This window comes from Oncorhynchus kisutch, linkage group LG23 (genome assembly GCF_002021735.2).
Source record: "Oncorhynchus kisutch isolate 150728-3 linkage group LG23, Okis_V2, whole genome shotgun sequence".
NCBI classification, from domain to species: domain Eukaryota; kingdom Metazoa; phylum Chordata; class Actinopteri; order Salmoniformes; family Salmonidae; genus Oncorhynchus; species Oncorhynchus kisutch.
The window spans coordinates 24,059,961-24,081,887 of NC_034196.2; the positions used below are offsets into that span (position 1 = coordinate 24,059,961).

General features: G+C 41.5%; 1 protein-coding gene across 1 annotated transcript in view; it reads right to left on the bottom strand.

The window, feature by feature from the left end:
- The window catches only part of LOC109868282 (protein Niban 2), a 38,301-nt gene extending 16,622 nt beyond the window's left edge, over positions 1–21,679 (bottom strand). Inside the window, exons 1-5 of the mRNA XM_031802898.1 lie at positions 21,294–21,679; positions 8,259–8,389; positions 5,334–5,462; positions 5,059–5,164; positions 4,588–4,755 (exon numbers count right to left, since the gene is read on the bottom strand). Coding sequence (XP_031658758.1) covers positions 4,588–4,755; positions 5,059–5,164; positions 5,334–5,462; positions 8,259–8,389; positions 21,294–21,348 — 589 coding nt within the window. The 5' untranslated portion in view covers positions 21,349–21,679. The remainder of the gene's footprint in view (positions 1–4,587; positions 4,756–5,058; positions 5,165–5,333; positions 5,463–8,258; positions 8,390–21,293) is intronic.
- Positions 21,680–21,927: the final 248 nt, after the last annotated feature.

The following is a 21,927-nucleotide window of genomic DNA, read 5'->3' on the forward strand; positions in this document are numbered from 1 at the left end:
CAATGGAGAGAGTTGGGGAGGGGTTGACAGAGACAGGAAGCCCTCTCTCTGCCCCCAGTGCCAACTCTGGGCTGATGGGTGAGGGTGAAACAGGGCTAGATTGTCTAGGCATTGGCTATCATGAGAACACACTGGACATATAGATCAGCTGACCAAGGCTGCATCCCAAATGGCACCCTATTCCCTATATAGTGTCCTACCCGTGTCTTATAAAGTGCACTCAAAACTAATGCACTATATAGGGAATAGGGCATCACTTCGGATGCACACCAAGAAAAATGTGTCGCTAGGGATGTAGTTTGAACCCCTTTTAAAACAGGACTGCTATGAATTCCTTTCTTCATTAAAATAAAAATGTATCCTACCATGTTCCTCTTGGGACATGGGGACTAGTGTGAACCTTTACTAAGTTACATGTATTGACACAGAGTATACAAAACCATAAGGACACCTGCTCTTTCCATGACAGATGAATCCAGGTGAAAGCTATCATCCCTTATTGATGTCACATGTTAAATCCACTTCAATCAGTGTAGATGAAGGGGAGGACACAGGTTAAAGAAGGATTTTTAAGCCTTGATACTTATTGAGATTGTGCATGTGTGCCATTCAGAGGGTGAATGGGCAAGACAACATATTTAACAATGGTCCACCCCTCAAAGGACATCCAACAACATGGGCCAGGATCCCTGTGGAACGCTTTCGACACCTTATTATATAGTCCATGCCCCGACAAATTGAGGCTGTTCTGATGGCAAAAGGGGAGGGGGAATCCTGGAATGTTTGATTCACAAAATGACTTATTGGAAACCATTACTTATACCAAGATTAGGGAGCAGATTGCATCCAGAGTAGCATGAAAAAGTGTGTGTGTGTGTGTCTGTGTAAAAATATGTGGTAGCGTTTACCATGGTCTCTTTATTTGAGACATTTCCCTGTCCGTCTTTGCACTACTGCAGTTGGCGTGACTCCTGCCACAGCCAGATCCCTGTTCCCTTCACATCTAGCCTGTGCGTGTGTATTGTTAATGACTTGTTTACAGGAGTCTGCGAGACAATACCATCAACCGGCTCTCCGTTAGCTTAGAGGCAAGATGGGTTCAGAGTTCAAGTGTATACCATGATAGCATCTCATGGTAAGATACTGAAACGTACTATTGCCTTCAGCTCTATTCTCTACAACCAAGCTCTGACAGCATTACAAAACTCCTTCCCATGCTGTCTGTCACAGCCTGGGTGTGTACCAGCCTCACTACGATAAACACACAAGGACAAACAGAACCCATTCCACAGTCAGCCAACACATTATGAAAACATACAATGAACGGTAAACATATGCCCCACTCAGTCTGCTAAGGGTTAAAGCAGTGATGTGGAGGTGTGGTGCTCAGACCAGAGGGGTATAATACTACAATGCTAGCTATATCTATTCAGGAGTTTAGAAAGCTAGCCAGCTTCATGTAGCTTCACATTCCAGCTCAGGCTTTATCCATGTTACGAAGGTGGGTTTTGATCCTGCACCTGCCGCTTATTTAAGCCAGGCTTGTAACTGCACGTGGCTAGTGGAACGCCGAACTCTTCATTAAGACAATGCTGATACAGCAATTGATGGCTCCCTGGTGGCTGGTGGCAGCCAGGGCTAGCTCTGACTGCCAATGAGATGCACCGCCCTGCAGGAAATACAACTGGTATGGTGATAGACCATGGCTTAGACTGACAGACAAGCTGACTAATCATGAGAGATCATCTCGATCACATACCATAAGCCGACCATAAGCATAGGACTATGAAAAGTTCAACCAAAAAGGAGAAAGCGTGCTGAAGAAACAGTATGGAAATAGTCTGATCTTATAGAGAAGAGACAATATATTACATTGATTGACATCAGCGTTTGCACAAAAGACAAAATCCCTCATGAGTTACAACAATACCATCATCTGCCACAGGTTAGGCCACAGGAACGAGTGGGCGTTTTTTTGGGGGGGGTTTATCATGGACACCAGGTATAACAGCCAATAACAGCAACATGGCAATTATCCCCCACAGTGACAAGCGCCTGAGTCTTCCCTATATGCTTTAACTCTCTACGAAAGGGAAAATGGAGAAATCAGCCATTTCCTTCCATGCACTCCACTAGCTTTGTGCTAAGGCCTCAGCTTTTAGTGTGGTATTACATTTCTCAAAGAAGGCTTATATTCAAATAGGATTCATTTCATACAACAGGACACTGAGCCACAAGCACAAAACCAGCCTGAGTCTGCATCCCTATTTTGAAAAAGCTACACACTATTAAGGGTGCCATTTGGGACTCAGACCAACCCAGTCCTACCCCAGCAAACAATAGATCCTCTGAACGTGATGCAAAACACTGTTGCTAACACTTTTACTGGACTGTACTTCATGATAACCAATTCCGCTGCGAGTATGTAGCAAGCCACACAATGTGTGTGTGTTGGTGGTTAGACTTATCAGGTTGTTTCAGATTATATCACAAGGCAGTATCTCCACTGACGGTGACCCCAAGCATACTTCTAAAGTTGTGGCAAAAAGTCAAGGTATTGGAGTGGCCATCACAAAGCCCTGACCTCAATCCTATAGAACATTTGTGGGCAGAACTGAAAAAGCATGTGTGAGCAAGGAGGCCGACAAACCTTACTCAGTTATACCAGTGTGATGAAAGAAATAAAAGCTGAAATAAATCCTTCTCTCTACTATTCTTCTGACATTTTACATTCTTAAAATAAAGTGGTGATCTAACTGACCTAAAACAGGGAATTTTTACTTGGATTAAATGTCAAGAATTGTGAAAACTTCCGACTTCAACTGTATATCTGGAGTATTTCTCCTGTATGAATTCCCTCTCTCATCGGCTATGAAAAGCCAACTGACATTTACTCCTGAGGTGCTGACCTGTTGCACCCTCTACAACCACTAATTATTATTATTTGACCCTGCTGGTCATCTATGAACATTTGAACATCTTGGCCATGTACTGTTATAATCTCCACCTGGCACAGCCAGAAGAGGACTTGCCACCCCCCAGAGCCTGGTTTCTCTCTAGGTTTCTTCTTAGGTTCCTGCCTTTCTAGGGAGTTCTTCCTAGCCACCGTGCTTCTGCATTGCTTTCTGTTTGGAGAGCTGGCAGGCCTGGACATGTAGGGGGAGTACTATGACTTTGATTGGCTCCAGGCCTGAACAGGTAAGGGGAGTACCATGGCTCTGATTTGCTCCAGAGGGGCCAACAAGGGTTGAAGATTCTAGAGCTTCTTATTGTTCGTACAGAGTCAGAGACAATAGTCAATGTGCAGCTGAAGTGGATGTGTTAAGCTCACCCAATGTGGTCTAGGTGTTAAAAAATATATATCCTATTTATGAGAATGTTTAAGTAACCAGAGCAGATTACAGGAGCAATTCGGTTTAAGTGCCTTGCTCAAGGGCACAGACAGATGTTTAACCTAGTAGTCGGCTAGGGGATTCGAACCAGCGACCTTTCAGTTTCTGGCCAAACACTCTTAACCGCTAGGCGCCACCATAAAAATAGGCAAATAATGAGTCCATGAGAAAAAAATATGTACTTATAGTTCTACTAACTATATACTGCATGGAAATGACTATAGGATGCTTTAAATCAATCAGCAGAAGACATCTTCAAAGGTTGAAGTCAAAATGGACACAAACACTGTCAGCACCTTATCATTGTGTGTGTGTGTGTGCCTGCATGTGTGTATGCACGTGTGTATGCATGTGTGCTTTGATCCCAAGTGAACCCGGCTCAGATCCTCCCAGGGCGTGGAGTGTTAGTGGTCGAGACATGCGAGTGTGTTTATTTAAAGTGCATTATGGGAAGGTGCTGACGTGATGTCAGAGGACCATCAGTGGATCAGTGCAGTGATCACCATTTTATTGTTGAGCTGCTTCTGCAACCTGTTGGATCCTAGCAAGTCTGTTCATGTGATTTCATCGGCCCACTTTGTCACTCAATGAATAATCACATATTGTTTCACCTTCCTGTGAAATCCTCCCTAAGGGGATTTCTCATTTCTCCAAGTTTCTCTGAAAATGTGTGTGTGTGTGTGTGTGTGTTTGATGAGGTACAGGAATACACACAAGCACATTTACGATTGACATGGAAAGGGGGGGGGGCTCACCTCATCCTATATCAATTTGTAGCCCATTAGGCCTCTGGACAGAAATAATGCACTATATAGTAAATAGCGGGCCATTTGGGATGTTGCCCAAGACAATAACTTCAATAACACATTCCTGCCCTGCTGCATTTCACCGTCACTGATAGACCAGCTCATTGTGATGGTATGCAAACTTTCACAAGACACACACAGGTCTGTGTTGTGAACAATGGCAGTTAGGCAGAAGAGCAGTAATTTGTCAGGGTGGAGCTGAGGGAGAGTCTCTATGTTGTTCTCTATCTGAGATGGGTAATCCTCTGTCTGAGGTGATATTCTTGCTGTAAATGTGTAGTGTAGAATTTTGAATGGAAATCAATTTTAGGTCCCGACAAGGAGAGTATATGCTGTTTGTGTGCGTTATTATGACAGTGTGTGGTGTGTGTGTTCAGACAGCTCCTCACCATTGTTGCTGTGTCTGACACAGTCCTGAAGCACAGCGTGCCACTTCTTCTGCTCCTTCTCTGTCAGCACACAGAAGTAGTGGTGGCGGGCGTACGGGTGCCACAGGATCAGGGGGAATTGGGTGGCACACTTCACAAACTGACCACTGCCCACCTTGGCCTTTATACCTAAAACACAAGCACACATTCAGGTTTATCGGTGTTCATAGCCTCCTCAACGGGGCACCAAAACAAAGAAAACATATTGAATCAGAAAAGGAATTCCAGAACTTGTCCAATAGGAAACACTCATTGCTAAATTTTTTGCTACAGTATTCCCTAATGAATATGGCCCAGCTAGTCACAGTACTTTAGTACTTGATCTCACATTGGGGAAAGTGCTGGTTTTTCCAAAATTCAACAGTGTCTAATGATCAGCTGTTTATTATACACAAATCAGCTAGTCAAGTGTAACCAAATCATATCTCTCACCTGGCAGGCTGGTGCTGATCAGTTCAAGATACTCCTCCATGGAAGTTAGAGCTTTGTATCCAGCACAGTTGATGGTTCCTTTAGGGCGCAAGCTCCTCTCGTGAGCCTATCAGAGAGTATAGATTTCAAGGGGAGGGTGAAAAATGTACAAACAGTTCAGAACCATCAAATCACAGTTAAAGCTGTGACCTAAACGATTCAGACTAGCTGGCATGTAAATCTGTCTGATTATGAAAGTAAAAACAAAGCAACAACAATCTAGCAACCACCCTCACCATTTTGTTTTCATAGAAGCTGATGTTGTAGGTGTCGGCCACGAAGACAAAGCGGTTCCTCCATCTCTTGTTTTCCTCCAGGTACTGGAACAGACCCCCAGAGAAGATGGAGCGGTCCTCCAGAGGGTTCTACCACACCAGACAGTTAGCATTAGAGCTGCTGTCACTTGTATTATTGTACTACATGAGTTTTGGTTTGATTAGAGAACAAATTGATACAATTCGGTTCGATGCACTAACAACTGTTGCATAAACACATTCATTTTCCATTCTAAATGAAACTGAGCTGGGCCTGTCTGAGCTGACTTCTGTGTGTGTGTAAATGATGTATGTCTATGGTGTATGTATTATGTAGGCACTTGAGCTGAGCCATAAGGGAGACTAGGCATCTACCACCTCACTACGACTATCAGATCTTTTACCTACGCAAAAACAAAAGTATTTTTCATTCTATAGCTTGTTCTCCATCTTCTTTTTAAATAGTAATCCAACATGTTTTCAGCACTTATTTCCATGACTGATCTAGCCGATTAAACTCAACTCAACGATGGAGTTGATTGGCGACTAGTGTGGGCAGACTGGAGCTCCGACAACACAAAATGTTTTCAGAAAAAACTACTGATTTCAGCACCCAATGAATAGTGCGCAATTACACAGGACAATGTCATAGTGTATCTGCATCTAAGCATCGTGATAATACCGTGTCTTGAGGTCCCTGGCAATTCCCAACCCTAGTTAGTTAGTGCCAGCAAAAGCAGTAATGATGGGCTTCGTCCCGAATGGCACCCTATTCCCTATATAGTGCACCACTTTTTTTTACCAGGTCTGGTCAAACATAATGCACTATAAAGGGTATAGGGTGCAATTTGGGACACAACCGTGGTGTTTGCAGTTGTATAAGCGATGCTGATCTGCATGGTCAGTTAGTTACCAAGTCAATTACAGAGCAATCAATATAATATATAACACTATTTACAAAGGACTGAAAACCACACACTAATGCTGTTCAGGAAATACATTGGAAACCATTGGTCTAAACATGTCTTGTAACATACAGAGAAGGCATCACGTGTGTGGAACAACAAGGTCCTGACACAGGCAGGCTGTATCTCAAATAGCACCATAGGGCCCTGGTCAAAAGCAGAGCACTATATAGGGAATAGCGTGCCATTTCAGACTCATACATACAGTAATGTCACGGCTGATCTCATTAGACACGCTGGTGGAGGTTGAGACTGGATGGCTAAAGTGAGAACACACAGATGTGGCATATTGTTTACACCACCACTTTCTTTTTAGATTTCCTGTTGTAGATCAAATACTGTAACTCAAACAGCATAATCCCAGCTGAGGAAGAAAGGAAGGGGGGGGGGGGGGGTGGAGCTGGAGAAGAAGAAAGGTTATGTGCTTGGAAGGTGCTAACTGGCAATGCTTGGTTAAAGGTGCCTATGAGTGCCTCTGTTTTAATCTGAAAGAGTTTTGTGCTGTTTCCTTGTGTGAATGTAAGTATGTGCATGTGTGTTTGTGTGTGTGTGTGTGTGTGTGCGCGCATGTGTCGATGCGTGCGTGTCCCTACGCAGAGCATCACTTGGGTACTGAAGAGAATAGACAAGGAAAGCAGTCACAAGACTCTTAGCACCATCAATGTTTCTTCATGTGTGAAATCGGCTTTAATTCCCTCCAGTGACTCGATGGTGGAGACCAACACAGAACTCAACAGTATTACAGTGGAGATCGCTACAGTACACGTTTCATATCTGTTTCCATAGCAGTGTAAACACTCACGACCTAACAATGAGATAAAATCTTAAGGGAGACTCAGAGCAGGATGGTGAGGTAGATAAAAAACTGAGGATGAGGAGCGGCGGAGGATGAGTAGGAGAGACACAGATGGCGTGGGAATACTGTGATAGAGGAAAATGAAATAACTGAATAAACGAAAGAGGGACAGCTTAATGTGTACATTAATGTATAGAAATGATTATAAAAAGAGAGAAAATTCACAAGGGTGCAGTGAGATACCCAATGGGTTGGACGATACTTTTACCATCAATCATCTAAAAATATATATACTTAAAAAAAGAGGAAATCAACCAATCCTCCACCATTAACACAATGGAAAGGTCAAATGCATTATTATCTAAATGTTTAAAGTGCATGGGTGACAGAGAGAAACAAAATGGTGCAGTTTGAGGCCATGTGGAGGAGGGTAATGTGGGCGTTGGAGATGGGGGTGTGAGCAGGAGTGATGTAGGTGATGTTTGTGTGTGTGTCTGTATGCTGTCGTTTGTGTATGTTTTGTATTGTTAATATATATATATATATATATAAACTCAGCAAAAAAAGAAACATCCTCTCACTGTCAATTGCATTTATTTTCAGCAAGTTTAACGTGTAAATATTTAAATGAACAAAACAAGATTCAACAACAGACAAACTGATCAAGTTCCACAGACATGTGACTAACAGAAATGGAATAATGTGTCCCTGAACAAAGGGGGGGGTCAAAATAAATCAAAAGTAACAGTCAGTATCTGAGGTGGCCACCAGCTGCATTAAGTACTGCAGTGCATCTCCTCCTCATGGACTGCACCAGATTTGCCAGTTCTTGCCGCCCCCCCACCCCTCCCTGTTCAGGGACACATTATTCCATTTCTGTTATTCACATGTCTGTAGAACTTGTTCAGTTTATGTCTCAGTTGTTGAATATTGTTATGTTCATTTAAATATGTTCATTTATATATTTACACGTTATGTTTTCTGAAAATAAACGCACTTGACAGTGAGAGGACGTTTATTTTTTGCTGAGTTTATATATAAATAAAAAAAGGGACAGATGGAGCAAGAGAAGAACAGAGGAAGACACAAAAACAGCAATAGGGGGTAAACGAGTGCGACAGAGTCGTTTCCGGGCCGGCCTCTTGCCTTGCGGTGCAGGAGTTGTGACTGGGGCGCTCCTCCCCCCTCGATCTCAAAGCGGACACTGTTGAAGAGGGCCACTGCATACTGCTGCTCGTACACATGGCCAAACTCCCCCGTCACCTGCCTGGTACGAGCTGTGGGCAGAGATAGAGACACATTCACAGAACACACACACAACACAGCTGCAGAGCGACACAGTCTGAATAATCCAGTATGTAACGTAAATGACAACAGGTGCCAAGTTACTCAAACATCAATGTCAAAACAGACATGTCAATGTGGAAAAACAGACAGAGAGACAGAGAGAGAGAGAGACAGAGATGCTAGACAGTCACAGACAAACAGCCACAGACCAGAGAGAGTGAGAGTGAACGAGAGAGCAGCAAAGAATGCGGGAGAGAATGTGGGAGAGCGGGAGAGAATGTGGGAGAGCGGGAGAGAATGTGGGAGAGCGGGAGAGAATGTGGGAGAGCGGGAGAGAATGTGGGAGAGCGGGAGAGAGAGAGCACAGCTAGGCCACACAGCCCCAGAAACTTCAGCTGGCAGCAGGGCCAGAACATGACACATCAGTAATGTGACTCAGCAGATCACAGAGGATGTGGTCTTGAAGAGAGGCTGTGAGACTACCGAAGGTGGCATAGACGACAGCCTTGTGGAGAGGCTATACTATAGGGTGACTCGTAACGAAAGGTGGACTGGACTCAGACAGGTAAAGCAGAGAGACTGTGGAAGAGAGGGCATTAACCCTCCAGTATTTTTACCACCTTTCTATCAGCCGTATATGAAAAGCCAAGCAGTAAAATTAAAATTGCTCTCACATCTCACTATAAGGAATTATACCAAATCATGAGTTATAGTATGTTTAAACAGAGACATCATTAATTGAGAAAGGGCTAAACACACCGAGTGTACAAAACATTAAAAACATTTTCCTAATATTAATATTGAGGTGCAACCACCTTTTGCCCTCCGAACAGGGCATGGACTCTACAAGGTGTCGAAAGCACACAGGAAACTGTTGAGCGTGAAAAACCCAGCAGCGTTGCAGTTCTTGACACACTGAAACCGGTGTGCCTGGCACCTACCGCCACACCCTGTTCAAAGGCATTTAAATATTTTGTCTTGCCCATTCACCCTTGTTTCAAGGCTTAAAAATCCTTCTTTAAATCTGTCTCCCTTCATCTCCAATGATTGAAGTGAATTTAACAAGTTACATCAACAAGGGATCAAATCTTTCACCTGGATTCACCTAGTCAGTCTATGTCATGGAAAGATTTCCTAATGTGTTTTACACTCAGTTCATAAAATGTAGTACAATAAATGAATTCTAAATTGGAACAGATAATGAAGACTTCTACAGTCAAGGCACATTAGAGCCTACAATAACATTGTACCTACTGAATTTGTACCACACTACAGACTATATGGAGATACGAGCATCAGGATGTTGAATGGTAAAATACCATCTTCTTTATTATAAAAACAAGTTATTTTTGGTAGGACTTTTCCTTAAATATAGCCCTTTTCCTAAAGATCCCTTAGAGTCCACAGGCTTAGCTTGTGGTGGCTCCATGTTCTCTCAGTAATCTGTGAGATGTTTATGGTAGGGGCGCCACAGGAAAGAGAGAACAGTCTTTGAGTAGGAGGGCAGGAAGGAAAGACCTGACAAGATAGGAAAGAGGGGAGAGAAGTCATCTCAAAGTAACACTCAAACACACGTTCACACTTTCAGTGTATTGTAATGCACTGTATAAAAAAAAACATACTTGGTTCAACCCTGGGTTTCAGAACCCAAAAAATAAATACTGAGAAGGATCTAGACATAGATACTAAAAAGGGTGTTCCCCTCAGTTCCACCTGTATAATATATTCCACGCTGGTCTAATTCATCATGACACCACCCTCAGTGTGTATTTGTAGAACAGTGGAAACAGGCCAGCAGGGCTTGGATGTTGTTTGAGTCATCATGAGGGTACCAGATATCTCCTGCTACATCTGTGAGCACTTTGATCCATTATTTCCCACACATCCTCTGTACTGTGCCTGTGACCTCTGACTGAGAACAATACACTAGACACCCATGTGTGTTCTCTGAGGACCAGAGATAGCCCCATTCACAACCAGAGGCTAGAGTTGCTATTTCATTCACATGCTGCACTTTCCACAGGCTGGGTTAGGGTGCCAAAGCCTGCAGACTGGCCACAGGGAGAGTTAGGTCAAATGACACACTTCCCCACTGGAATGAAGGCATGGCTTGAACGACAGTCTGCAGCAAACTAAACTGATGGGAGATTTGATCGCACTTAAGGGCTAAATTAGGAAACTGTGTGTGTGTGTGTGTGTGTGTCTACTTAGTGCCCCGTCATCCCAAATACAAGGAGCAGGCAGTCCCAGTGCCGGGGATTAGAGACTGACAGCACAACCACCTACTTCTAGCCTGTGTTTGAGAAAGAAAGGCAGAAGGTAGAAAGGCAGACAGAGTGAGTGAGTGTACAGTAGTCAGAGTGCACTGATCATTTCCCTTCCTGTTTTCATTGGGTGCAGATGATCTAAAGAGCTGGAAAACTCTAAGAATCAGCAGACATCCTGTAGCTTGAATGGTACACTGGGATGTAGGCTAGGCTTACTGTCCATATTGTATAATATAATGTAGTAACCCTCCTACTGTGTTCCGGTTGAATTGGACCGATTTACAAGTTCGCTCTGAAAAATGTAGTTAATTTAATCTGATTGTCAAAAGGTTCCATGACTTTGTCCACACAAAATACAATTTGATGATTTCCATTACATTTTGGGTGTTTTATCTAACTTTTGTACACCTGTGGCGTTCCCGGTTTTAGTGTATAACATTTAGTTCAGGCACAAGCCCGTTCATCAGATGGACACACTTCCTCTCCCAGAACCCCCCCCCCCCCCACCCACACACACCTTCTTGGTTTCCATAGCAACCTCTCCCCAACAGAATCTTTCCCCCACGGGAACCACACCTGTTGGCATTCTCACAAACAATAATATAGAGAACTTTTCTCGCAGCCTTGGCATATAAAGCTTTTTGAGGCCTTGCACACATTTAATTATGTGGCAGCACAATATCTAAACGATATACTGTATGTGAGGCTCTTGATCATATCTTGATCATGACACTGGTGAGGAGGAGAGAGTCCTTGTTAAACTTTGACAAAGTAGTCTGTGATAAATGTAGCCCAATATGTTTCATCTGGAGTATTTGTTATAGTAAAAATAATCCATACATTATGCTTTTTTTTACACAAAAACAAGTTGTATGAGCTCAGGTCAATGAGGCCTACAGGTCATAAATAGCAAATAGAAGGATCACAGAATGAATTAACATGAAACGAACACAATAGGAGGGTTAAAGGGATGAAGGAGTGACAGACAAGGTTCACGAGGTTCACTGACACCTGATTAACACAAGTCTAGGGAGTAGGAAAGAAAACAGAAATGTGTGTGTGTCAAAGAGGAGTTCAGCTGCTGAGAATGTGCCTTGATAGCACATGTGGAGATGTCGACCAGTACAGCCAACTACTCCAAACAGTATACTCCCAAAGGAAAAGAGCTGACTAACCACTCCTCCCACAGGCACAAACATGTGTGCAGACACACACACACACTGCTCTCACCTTATGCAGTGGGTTCGGTAGTGACTGTGAAATAGACAAAATGTTTAAGATGAAACAATAGGAATATGACAGGTGGAAAGAAAGCTGCAGAGAGAATGATGGATTTTTAGGCCAAAAGAACTACATTGTGAAAGAGCGAGAGAGAGCCAGAGAGGGAGGACAAAATAGGGCAGTGTGTGAGAACCAAACTGTCTTTCTGCTCAGTAATCCCAAGGCATGTTCCTACCTGTTTCTTCTTCTGTACACACACTCACTTCCCTCTCTTTCTTTCTTAATCTGCAGCTTTAGACATCGTTGGAAGCTATACAGGGACAGAATCCTGAATCTCTAAGCCTCATGGCAAATGATGTAGACTAGCTTGAAATGAGCTAAAAAACAGCACATTTTTCCTCACACCCATGACAAAAAATATAGTATTGCAGGAAACATTTTCTCTTAGCCTCATGACAAAATGTGTAGAATAGCATTATTAAAAAAAATCTGTTTTCAAAAAAATATTAAACGAGTGTACGAAACATAAGAAACACCTTCCATAATATTGAGTTGTGCACCCCCTTGTTGCCCTCAGAACAGCCTCAATTCATTGGGGCATGGACTCTACAAGGTGGAATCTGGATGTCCTTTGGGTGTTGGATCATTCTTGTTTTGTACACTCAGTATATATAGTAGTCAACCGAGAGTCATCAGTTCTTTCGACCATTCGATTGGTTGAAATTTTAAAACGTGTATTTTTCAATATGTAGACACACCCCATGTTAGAATAAAATCAACTATATGTAGGCTACATTGTCTGACGCTTTAAGCACTGTGACTTTAAAATGAAGACACAAATTACTAAAGAGGAAGCCAGAGATCAATAAAGCCTAACCAGAAGTAAAAACCTGTTCCCAACCCCCCTCCTCCCGCTGCTGGCCTTTGCAGATTCTGCCATTTTGCTCCTGAAGTTGCCGGTAATAGGGTACACCAGCATTCTGCAACTTTTTCCATTTGTAGTGCCAAGTTATTATACCATTTCCACTGATCTGCTTGCCAGTTATGATTTTCATATGCACATTTTCATGGAATAGTTTAATTAATGCATAACTCAAATTTGACAGGAGCGCTCCAAACAAAAGACAATGAATAAATTGACTACTCGTAAACGGAATCAAATAAATAACGTTTCCACTCCTACAATGACAAGACTATATTATTATTACTACAATGAATGCATTAACAGAAATGACCTTGTCCAAACATTGTAGATTAGAAATGGTAAACCATCCCCGCAGCCTACACAATGGATTAGACCACTCAGACAGGCGTCTCGTGTGCCATAACATTTAGTTTTGATATATTTGCCACAGCTCGACAAAAAAATAAATATTGGTTGACCAACAGCCTATCGACCAGTTGACTAAATGGGGTCAGCCCTGATAATAACCATCAAATCCATGATATAATAACCATCATATCGAAGTAAACTTGGAGTCATGCGATGACAGGTGTGGTCCTCCCACTACAACTCGGGAAACAATGCAGTTTATTAGGCTACAATAAGTTACGATGAACTTCACAGGGTGGTGGAAGTGCACTGTGATGAGTTTGATGCACCTTAAATCGAGGGTCTTATTCTGGTGACATGATGATCGATGCTTGGCTGCCATTTGACAAATAAAAATGATCTTGCTCTTATCCATAATAATAATTTGGTCAAACAGAAAAGTACATTATCCTCATGATTCCTGTAATGAAAGTGTCTGCCTGCCCCTGTACCCATTTAGTTGGGGCCTGTTGCTGTGTCAAGCGAACCACTCTCTCTTTCCCAGGGGGAAAAAAATGCTCTGGGAGAAAGAAAGGGTTTTCTGATTGTATAACATTTAAAAATCATATTGTGGGGAAAACACAGCCTTTCTGTTGCCCCAGTTGAATAAATGAGGTTATCAGCGTTCTATAGCTATACTTTTTATTTCACAGCTCTCAATTTTCAGCTCAATAGCAACTATTTTTACAACCAAAATATTTTATATGCTTTTGAGATATGAAATGCGCACTGGCAATTGCGATTACCTAGGTAGGACATTAAGTGATATGCAGTTTGCAAACAATTCATTATTTTTGAACTAACTCTTTGTACTGACTCGAGAGTCATGATTAAAAAAAATTCAGAGTGACTAGTCATCTGTTTGACCTGCTAGTGCTGGCCGCAATGAGTCCTACAGCAGGATTAACACACGCTCCTCCGGCTCAGCGGCTCCAGAGACATGCGCCGACCACCAATTATCTGTCATATGTGCGCAGGAAAATAGATAATGAGCAAAGAGAAGAAAAACCCATCTACCAATAGGTGCCCTTCTTTGCAAGGCATTGAAAAACCTCCCTTGTCTTTGTGGATTAATCTGAATTAGGCTTGCCATAACAAAGGGGTTGAATACTTACTGAGTAAAGATATTTCAGCTTTTCATTTTTTATTAATTTGTAAACATTTCGAAAGACAATTACATTACAGGGTATTGTGTGTAGGCCAGTGACAAAAACAAATTGAATCCATTTTAAATTTAGGCTGTCACAATAAAATGTTGATTCAAATGAATGAAAGTCGAAAGATTCCTTCTTTTGAGCCAAACTTCCCAACACTAATGACTACTAACACTGAGTGCCATATTTAGAGTTAGCAAACTAGCTAATGAGTTTCTAATATAAACTAGCCTTTGGTATTAGTGCACATTAAGATGTAGGCAAATTCATTCAATTGGAGAATTTATTTGTATTTTTAATTCTGGAGCCCTATTTAAAAAAATGTAAAATAAAACAGCCTAATTGTCAACCCATAATGATTGACAATCACTGGATTAGGTTGCACATAAGGAAGGCCCGGAAAAACGGAAAAGACTCCAACCACCCGAGCCATAGACTATTCTCTCTGCGTCCACATGGCAAGCAGTACCGGTGCATCGAGTCTGGGACCAACAGGCTCTTGAACAACTTCTATCCCCAAGAAATAAGACTGATAAATAGCTAACAAAATGACCACACGGATTGAGTTAACCTTGTATTTTTATTGACCTTTTACTTAGCATTGTCTATGCACACTCACAGGGCCCTAAACACACACACTCCATCCTCTTCTCACTCACACAAAATATGCACATACATTTATACTAACTCCACACACACCCACTCACATACATACATTTATACTAACTCCACACACACCCACTCACATACATACATTTATACTAACTCCACACACACCCACTCACATACATACATTTATACTAACTCCACACACACCCACTCACATACATACATTTATACTAACTCCACACACACCCACTCACATACATACATTTATACTAACTCCACACACACCCACTAACATACATTTATACTAACTCCACACACACCCACAAGCTGCTGCTGCTACGCCGTTTCTTATATCCGGTTGCCTAGTCACCTTACCCCTACACAGGGGTGCAACTTTCACTGAGGGGGGGGGGGGGGGGCATTCTGAAATTGCATTTCCCCACCCCCCTCAGTTTTATAATCGGAATGTGATACAAAACGAGACAATGGTGTGCTTTAGGACCATGTGGACGCCTCCAAGCACTCCTGTTTGGAGTGTTTATCCGACCGGATAAAAAAATTATTATAATAATTGTAAAAAAAAAAAAAAAAAAACCCCCCACTTCTAAAACCGAAGTTGCGCACCTGCCCCTACACCTATACCTCCATCACTCCAGTATCCCTGCACATTGTAAATATTGCATTGGAACTGACCCTGTATAGTATGCTTACTTAGTTCTGATTGAGGGGTTGGGTTAAATGCGAAAGACACATTTCAGATTAATGCATTCAGTTGTACAACTGACTAGGTATCCCACTTTCCCTTCATATTTTTCGTGTTTTTTTTCTAGTATTACATAGTTATTGATTATCGCAATGTTGGGTTTCGAGATTTCAAGAAAGGAATTTCACTGTACTTATTTATGCATGTGACATTAACTTGAATCACAACATGAAACAATGTATTTCTTGAATACGATCTAATTTTTTTTATAAAGCACTGAATTACTTTATAAGATATATATATATATATTACACAGTATATATTATGTGACGGCGTGGTGTGACCAAATCATGGGCTGGTGCAACTGAAAAACTTAGTGGCACCAGGGGAAAATGTTAGTCTGGAGCCCTGTGAGGGTGAGTCTGGGGGGAAAGTGGCATACAGTGTTTCCAGCCACAACCACACACACATATCCTGGATTCTGAGGTTGGAACCCCAGACAGTGTGGCTAGCCATGGAAAATACAGGTCTGGAGTAGCCTGATCAGACCACACTTCACCCAAGCAAACTCATATAATCAATTTAACACGACTGAATTGAGAAATGGTTCAGTGAAACACACCCCAGCAAACATGACCCCATTGGCCTCATGTGGGTTTTCACGCCAGTCCGACATGGGCTAGTCGTTCCAATAAGTGTTCTGTTGTGTGATGACCAATTTCTCTTTTTTGTACACTGTCAATGACGAAGTCTTTAAAGATACTTCAATACCTAAGTGTATGTGACATATGAGAAACGTAAAGGGAAGTTTCACTGCTGCTCTATTTCACTATATATGTCCATTAATATGTTATTAACATGTCATAAAAATCAAGAATTTATTCACTACACGGAAATCGAGGGTTTCTGCATTTCACCGGTAGAAAACGGGCCATCTACATTTGCTGGTTGTAAACCAACCACCATATCCAGAATTCATCATTTCTGGATGTAGTACCATCCTGGTGGAGGTGGATCCAGTTGATGTGAATACTCCCATGGAGAAATAAAAATGTCTGTTTGTAGCCAACACTTCCAGACAGCGGATTTTGAAACGGATCGGAAGTCTCAACTCATGGTGTTGCCAGGTCGAATGTTGAAACGTAATGCTATTCCATCGATTTTCCACTTCACGTCAAAGAATAAGGCATCCGATCAGCCAACATCAGCGCAGCAGAAAAGAAGAAGTCGAGCTGACGTTACCTAGCCAACTAGCTAGAGAACTAAATTTGTTTATCTAAACCAACTTTTCCCCAGCTTTCATAATATGCTGGCTATTCAAAAAATATGTTTGTTTTTTTAAATTTTCTCTTCTTCATTCCACACTAGGAAGAGCTGGGTAGAGCTGGCTGCATTGCCAAACTTCTTCCATTTTAGAATGGAGGCCACTGTGTTCTTGGGGACCTTTAATGCGGCAGACATTTTTTGGTACCCTTCCCCAGACCTATGCTTCGACACAATCCGGTCTCGGTGCTCTACAGACAATTCATTTGACCTCATGGCTTGGTTTTTACTCTGACATGCACTGTCAACATATGACCTTATACAGACAGGTGTGTGCCTTAAACAAATCATGTCCAATCAATTGAATTTACCACAGGTGGATTCCAATCATGTTGTAGAAACATCTGAAGGATGAGCAATGGAAGCAGGATGCACCTGAGCTTAATTTCGAGTCTCATAGCAAAGATTCTGAATATTTATGTAAATAAGGTATTTGTTTTTTCATTTTTAGTACATTTGAAAACATTTCTAAAAACCTGTTTTTGCTTTGTCATTATGGGGTATTGTGTGTAGAAAGATGGATATTTAAAAAAAATCCATTTTAGAATAAGGCTGTAACGTAACAAAATGTGGGAAAAGTTTTTTTTTTTTTACAAGTGTACAGACAAGTGACTAGATGATTCCTGCTGCATCGAAAACCAATAAAGTGTTGACTTCAACATCTGGATCGTTTCATTGTGGTATTCATTAAATTAATTTGCATAAACTAGCTACAATCTTACTGCGAAACAGATAATTTCAACTAAAATTTGTTGGCAAGTAAACATGTTTCAATAAAACAGTAGATTATTCTGTCAAATAAGTAAACATGGTTTGTTTAAGACAAGTTTATTTGCTCTGGAGACCGAGGTGAGTTTACACAGCAGTATGCAGGAACAATTATGGCAACACATGACATATATACAATTGAAGAAAAATATACTACTAACGCCTATAATAAATACTACAGTTTTACAAAGGGAAGACTTGCATATGGTGGGTTTAGGTGGTGCAGTGAGGTGTTCAGAGTCACTTTGATACAAGGGAGATTGTTGTTATGGGACCTTTCACTTCTCTTTGAGAGTCATCAACTTCTTTGTATCCAAGCGGAATTGTCTGCGAAAGAAAGACAAACTATTAGACATTTGTGGGCAATCGCTGTGTACTGTCTGTATTGCTATTGTAGCAGCATGATTTAGAATTACGCAATAAGGCCTGAACAGGTGTGGTATATGGCCAACATACCACAGCTAAGGGATTTTCTTATACATAGGTGCCTGGACACAGCCCTTAGCCATGGTATATTTGTCATGAACCACAAACCCCGAGGTGCCTTATTGCTATTATAAACTGGTTACCAATGTAATTACAGCAGCAAAAATACATGTTTTGTCATACCCGTGGTATACAGTCCGATACTGGTCTTTCAGCATTCAGAGCTCGAACCACCAAGTTTATAATATGAGACACTTTGAAATCTCACACACACACATTAGCTAGCTAGCTACAACATACAGGTATAGTTACTCCAAGACTAATATGAGTCATAAAGCCAGAGTCATTCCTTTACTCTTCGTAATTTTGCTCCTAATGGGGTGCACTGAAGCTAGCTAGGCTAGTTAGCTAGCTATAACTTCAACTCTATACATTTTAGGTATAGGAAACAAAGCTAGCTAGCAAAACTTGGCTTGTAGTGGTACTAGCAAGCCCCGTTATGGGGGAACAACACATGTTAAAAGAGAGCTTATATTGCTAGCTAGCTATCGACTGCAAAACAACTTACTTGTTTGTCATTTGCCCTCCTTATCCAGCCGCTGCTTGCTGGTCTCGCAATTATTTTTCTCGCGGTCTCAACTCCTCTTCAGTGCATTCCAGCTCAAATAAATAGGGCTGTACCTTCCTATGTAAAAAATATATATTCTTTGTCCAGCTCTTCTTGGAAAGAGGAATAATCAGAAGCAGCTATTGTAATTATTTAGTGCACGGTAAAATAGCTCCCATGAACCTGTAGAAACGAATACCGGCCCCGTTTTGAAAAAAGCCACTACCACATTTGGACAGGGTAAAACTACTGCCCAAACATTATGCTCAAGCTCACTGTCCTTGGGAAAGCAGTTATTATCTTAGCTACATAATGTTAGAACAGATAATGTGATTTTTGTATCCATTACTGGGAGTTACAGGTTAGGTACTGTTTGGTGTAGCACAGAACATTTACGACCAAGCTTAACTTGGCGACACTATTTTTGTTCTCGATTCAGCCAAACATGCATCTTCTAAAATGTATGTGTCCAGTTGCAGATGGTGCATTTGAATTTAGAGAATACTCCATTATTAAAATAAATCCATTTGAAATATTGCTAAGTTAAGGTTGGTCGAAAATGATCTGTCCTATACACCAAACAGTACCTAACCTGTAGCCCTTGACTCTCAGTTCCATTACGTTACACCAATGATTCATTAGACAAAGGCATCTTCTGTATGGGGGAGTTTGCGGTAGGGTTTGGGAAGCATAAGGACCTTATCTTTCATATCAGCAAGAAATAATTATATTATCTTTCATATCAGCAAGAAATAATTATATATTTTTTCCAAAAATGGTTAAATTGATACACACCTTTGTCAGGTTCCCACAATGCCATATTCCATGTTACATTGCTTGTTTACAGTGGTGTAAAGTCCTTACTAAAAATACTTGAAAGTACTTCTTCAGTAGTTTTACTTCACTACATTCCTGAAGAAAATAATGTAACTTAACTTAATAACTTTTTACTCCATACATTTTCCCTGACACCCAAAAGTACTTGTTCTCTTGATAATCATAAAAAATGTAACATCTCTGGTCATCCCGACTGCTTCTGATCTGGCGGACTCACTAAACATTGGTTTGCTTAATATAAGTAATTTTTAAACTATTTATACTTTTACTTTTAATACTTAAATATATTTTAGCAATTACATTTACTTTTTAAAGTATATTTATAACCAAATATTTTGACACAAGCGACTTTCACTTTTACTTCAGTCATTTTCTTTTAAAGTATTTTTTAAAACTTTGACCCCTTTTTCTCCCCAGCTTTGTGTTAACCAATTGGTAGTTACAGTCTTGTCCCATCGCTGCAAATCCCGTAAGGAGAGTCAAAGGTCGAGAGTCATGACTCCTCCGAAACACGACCCTGCCAAGCCGCGCTGCTTCTTGGCGTACTGTTCGCTTAACCCGGAAGCCAGACGCACCAATGTGCCGGAGGAAACGCCGAGGTCAGCTTTCAGCCACCCCACACGCCACAAGGAGTCGCTAGAGGGTGATGGGACAAGGACGTCCCAGCTAGCCAAACCCTCTCCTAACCCGGTCGACACTGGGCCAATTGTGCGCTGCCTCATGGGTCTCCAGGTCACGGCTGGATGTGACACACACTGGGATTGAACCCGGGGCTGTAGTGACTTCAAGCACTGTGATACAGTACCTTAGACCGCTGCACCACTTGGGAGGCCCTGTATCTTTACTTTTACTCAAGTATGACAATTGGGTACCTTTTCCACCACTGCTTGTTAACGGAAAACATACGGAAGACAGAGTGGACTACCTGTACTAATTAGCTATCTGCTTCGCCGTACACCTGTGTGTGTGAATGGAAGACAGACACCACAAACGTGTTGTCAGTGAAAAATACTGTTGGCTGCAACTGTGTAAAGAAAATGGTTAAAACAGCATACAGTAAGTGTGTATTATGCATTTGTGAAATTATTTTGTGATATGAAAGTAGAGGGATTTATGGTTCTAGAACCATACCACAATGGAGAATCAATTCACGTTTAGATGGAGTATTTGGCTGTTTTGTCTTCCAGAGACAATTCACCCTTTAAACAGAAAGTGTAATGTTCTTGGACAAAGGAGTATCATTAGGCTCTTTTTGAGCGACCTAACCTGTAACTCCCAGTAATGGATACCAGAAATATTTGGTTAAATCACATTATTTTGTGTAACAATCTGTAGCTATTATCATCTCTGAGAAATAAGGTCAGATTGGGTTTGATTCAAATTGGGAGAGTTTGTCCGTTTAGAATGTAATTCGGCTGAATTTTATGCGAGGAAATGTGACATTATGTAGTATTCTAATTTATTGCAACAATGTACATTTTAAAACGTGTAACTTTCGAGGGATGCTGACTGTCGAGTAAGTTTCCTGTGCGGGAATATAAAAAACAGTGGGTAAGGAGCCCATATCCTTTTAATGAATTGTCTTGTATCTCTCTTCACATTTTACGCTAATATATTAAGCAGCAATTCAAGATGTAAATTGGAGGGAGAGTCAAGGAGGAGCTTACCGGTAATCATCTCTCGCTTGCCTTCGTCCAGGTGAGTGGAAATGACATCCCCCATCGTTACAGCCCCGCTGGTTAACCAACAAACCCCAAGAGAAGGGGCAAAAAGGCGCGTTGGCCAATGTCAAGGACAGTATCTCAACCTAGGAGAGGAAAAAATACACTAGCCTTCCGCGTATGACTTCGCCTTTCCCCGAAACTACGCCACATACAATGTTTCAAAAGCAAGTTGATCGCTTATCCGCCAGAAAATCTGTGTCGACAAAAAGTGGTGGAAGAGCGTGTCCTGTTGTACCTTTTCTGGATCGTGAGTAAAATCAAATGAAAAGTTAGAAAGTGGGCTAAGTTAGTTCATTCTGACAAGACACACCCTCTCAAAATCATCACTCCATCGTGTTCAGCCTGGGTGTGGCTTTTAAAGGAATATTCTGGGTATAAAATTACCAGACTGTGGAGTGCATAAAGTACCCTTTTGTGATTTACAGAAATTATATCTGGCCCAAATTTCAACTTCATTATTGACGTGCGGAAATGTTGCTTTTAGCCTTTGCAAAAAAAATGTAGGCTAATAATCGTTTTTCAACACTAATATAACGTAGGCTACAATACAGCCATCTATCATGTCGTGAGTGAGGAT